The following is a 3,640-nucleotide window of genomic DNA, read 5'->3' on the forward strand; positions in this document are numbered from 1 at the left end:
TCATCTAACTGGCTTCCTGTCAACAAACTAGAGGTTCATGCAGTAACACAACCCAACACAAAAAAAACAGAACTGTCAGAATATACATGATTATATTATTTTATCTGCATCTTAAGGGAAGAATTATGAAAAAAAATCCCTGTTTGGTTCAGTCTCATCAACCGCTCATCAACAGGTGGTTCTTTTTCAGATTAAAAGCTCTAATAAACCCACCACATGGCAAACAGACGAAGTTAGCACTAGTCAGTGAACATGGTGGAGCATCTAGCAGCTAAAGAGTCACAGGTATTTCCCTCAGGAGGAGACTTGCATTGACCTGGTGAGCAGACACACGACTCTGAATGAAAGGAAATGTTACTCTGTAACTTGCTCTGCATGAGTAAATAAGCAGCTGTTTGTTCAACATGGCAACTTGAAAGTTGATGGCATGTCAATGTTGTGCTTAAAGACTGTTCTCACTGCCCCCAAGTGGCCAAGATACATGTTAATAAGGACATTTCAGTTTCTATAGACTTATACTACAGGCTGTATAAAAGATGCATGTGTGTTAGAGATTGAAAGCCAAAGAGAAATTATACTGAGGAGAGGAAGTTAGAATATAAATATTTCTTTATTAAAACGTCATTCACTCATAAATAATATATAGAAACATATGACACAACAATCCCACAATGTGTGTGTGTGTGTGTGTGTGTGTGTGTATATAACGAACAAGCAACTCTTATTTACAGATGTACAAAATGGTCCTTGGTCATTATGTCTGCAGCAAAAACCTCCTCCTCCTTCTAGTTCTCTTCACATGAGACTTATCCGACAGGCAGCGGCCTGCAGGTCGTCCAGGAGGCTGAACACTGAAGCACCGGTCTGAAGAAACTGGAGTCCTCAACCAAACAAAACTGTCACCAATTCAGAGGGATACTATAGAAATACCTCCGCTCAAATTGTAGAAGGAATATCTTAGTGTTTCTTCACGAGGCCTTCTGCACGTTCCTCCGTAAAATGGAAGGAATAAGTTTGTCCGTGGAATTTGAGTCCTCAGCTCCGTCAGCTTCAGAGCGGCTCGTACAAACTGTTGGGTTCAGCAGAGGGACTGGAGACAGCAGGGCTGTTGTGAGGTGATCCGGGGCCCCGGGGGACAACGCTGTCTCCTGCGGGGGCCACGGCCGGGTCCGTGCTGATCCGCTCTACGATGCTGGACAAACAGTCCAAACTGGAAATGAGGGACCGTTTAGTGCTGCTGGAATCTGTAGGAAGAGAAACAGGAAGCGTTAGTTTTTCCTGGAAGTGTTGTGTTTTTTATCTCTTATGGGAAAGTCGGTCGTATTAAATAACAAGCAGGTCATAGTAAAGGTCATATTACAGATATATATTTATTATACAGACTAGTCTTATTATAGGACAGATCCGTCACCAGTCATTTTAAAGAAAAATAAAGCCATGAATCAGTTACGTTAAAAAAAAACATATTTAAGCAGGAAACTTAAAGACTTTTTACAGATTGATCATATAAAAAGATAAACTTGTCACATTAATGAAGAAACAAGTCATATTTAAAAAGATTATGGTCATTTCAGAGGAGACATTAGTCATATTAAAGAAGCAGACAGATTTACAAGCTGAGTCACATTGAATCAGAAAATGAAACTGGTGATATGAAAAGAGAAACAAAATATACACATCAGATCAGATCCGACAGGACTGAAGAGCTCAATATTAAACTGACCGTCTGCCGTCGGGCTGCAGTCACTGTTTTCACTTCTGGCCGAACACGGAGAGAGGAAATCCATCTGGAAGCACAAATCAGTCAATTAGTCAATCAGTCAATCATCAATGATCCATTAGCAGACACAACAAGCTGAGACAGTGTTTGTTTAATTAGGCTTTTAAACAGTAAATTAGAGTAAATAATTGTCTTTATGGCTGTGACTTTGACATCCAGTCCTCTCAGTCTGTGAAAAGATTTAATCTGTGTCTTTAAAACACATTAATGTTACTCTTTATTTTACATTTTAGCATCTTATTATCAAAATTTAAAACAATGTGAGACACGTTTGAAGCCGCACAGACTCTTAAGCGTTGATCTTCTCAAATCTGATGCAAATTTTGAAATTAAGTAGAAAAAAAATTGTACACAAATAAAAACACCTGCCCAAATAAACTAATAAATATATCTTGAGCTATGCATCTAAAACAAATCTGCTGGGAAATCTGATTGTGCATTTACCTCCAGATTCTTTCCAAACTGTAACAAATCTGTAGAAAATCTATTTCATGTTTTGTTTTAAGCATTTAAAAGTTTCAAATGTGCATTTTCCATTCATCAAAATGAATCACTGTGGCCAGAAATAAATGCCCCGGAGACATTCTTTACATTTCATGAGGCAGCACATGAAGTGTTCAGCTGTTCTTGGACTCACCATGCCATCGGAGCAGTTGGAGCGGGGGCTGGAGGCGTCCGAGTCCCCGCCGTAGTGTTCCAGTGGAGGGTAGAAGGCGTCCTCCCGGCCGGCCCTCAGCAGCGTCTGCAGGGACTCGATGTAGCTGATAGCGTTGCGCAGGATCTCCACTTTGGGCAGCCGCTGGTTCGGATTGGAGGCCGTGCAGCGTTTCAGGGTCTCAAAGGCGTCGTTGACTTTACCAAGCCGACGTCTTTCTCTCATGGTTGCCGCTTTTCTTCTGTCTGCATGTGTTGTCTTCCTCTTGCAGGCCTTGCAGGCCCACATCAGGCAGTGCCCGGCCTGGTGGAGGCCCCCGGGAGCCCTCACATGCTCATCCTTGGGGACGTGTTGGTGTTGATGGTGATGTTGGTGGTCCTCTGGCTTCAGCAGGCCGGCGTGTAACAGCCGAGCGTCCAGGTCATCAAAAAAGTTCATGTCACTGGTGCTGAAGCAGGGGTCATCGTAGAGGTCATCGGCTGAGGAGAGAGGGAAGGCAAGGTCGGACAGATCCATCGGCCTCTGCAGAGGATTCACTGAGTGAGACTAAAGAGTGAAGAGGAGAAAAAGTTTCACCAAAAGTCCCTCTGATGACTGAAGACGGAAAGAGAAAGTCTCCACAAAATGTTCTGTATCAGTTGAACTAAAAAGAGAATGAAGTTATAAAAAGAGAGCGGAAAAGAAAGGATGCTCTCTCTTAACACTCGCCTGTCAAAGTCAGCTGACCTGATTAAAAAACGTAGAAACAAACTACAGAGAAGTGACAGTGTTTTTAAAGGGCCAGTCTGTGTAACTTCAGCTCCCTTGGCTTTGGTTTCTCTTTATAAAGGAGTCAGTGTGGAGGCGGGGCTGTGGTGTAAGTGACCAATGAGCTGAGAGGTGTGGAGAGTGTGTGTGTGTGTGTGTGTGTGTGTGTAGGGGTGTGTAGGGTGTGGTGGGGTCACTGAGGTGAAACTCAGTAACAAAAAGGAAGTAATAAAAAGGCAATCAAGTCCTTCTTAAGAAATCATTCCGTCTGCAATTGAGTCTGACTGTCTTCTTACTTATAAATAAACCGATTCTAACACAAATATATAAACATCATTTAACTTTTCCTAACTTTCTCATAAACTAAGAAATAAAATCTCTGTTTGAACCTAAACTGGCTTATTACATTGTTACAGAATTGTGGATATCAAAGGTTAAAAAGATCATACAACTCAATC

At 41.9% G+C, this 3,640-nt stretch overlaps 1 protein-coding gene across 1 annotated transcript; it reads right to left on the reverse strand.

The window, feature by feature from the left end:
- Positions 1 to 591: 591 nt before the first annotated feature.
- Positions 592 to 3,330, reverse strand: LOC130170113 (myoblast determination protein 1 homolog). Its single transcript, XM_056377260.1, has 3 exons — positions 2,418 to 3,330; positions 1,724 to 1,787; positions 592 to 1,244 (listed from the first exon to the last, which is right to left on the reverse strand). The coding sequence occupies exons 1-3, from the start codon at positions 2,949 to 2,951 to the stop codon at positions 1,051 to 1,053; spliced, it is 792 nt and encodes a 263-aa protein (XP_056233235.1). The 5' UTR covers positions 2,952 to 3,330; the 3' UTR covers positions 592 to 1,050.
- Between the last annotated feature and the right edge of the window lie 310 nt (positions 3,331 to 3,640).

This window comes from Seriola aureovittata, chromosome 1 (genome assembly GCF_021018895.1).
Source record: "Seriola aureovittata isolate HTS-2021-v1 ecotype China chromosome 1, ASM2101889v1, whole genome shotgun sequence".
Classification (NCBI taxonomy): domain Eukaryota; kingdom Metazoa; phylum Chordata; class Actinopteri; order Carangiformes; family Carangidae; genus Seriola; species Seriola aureovittata.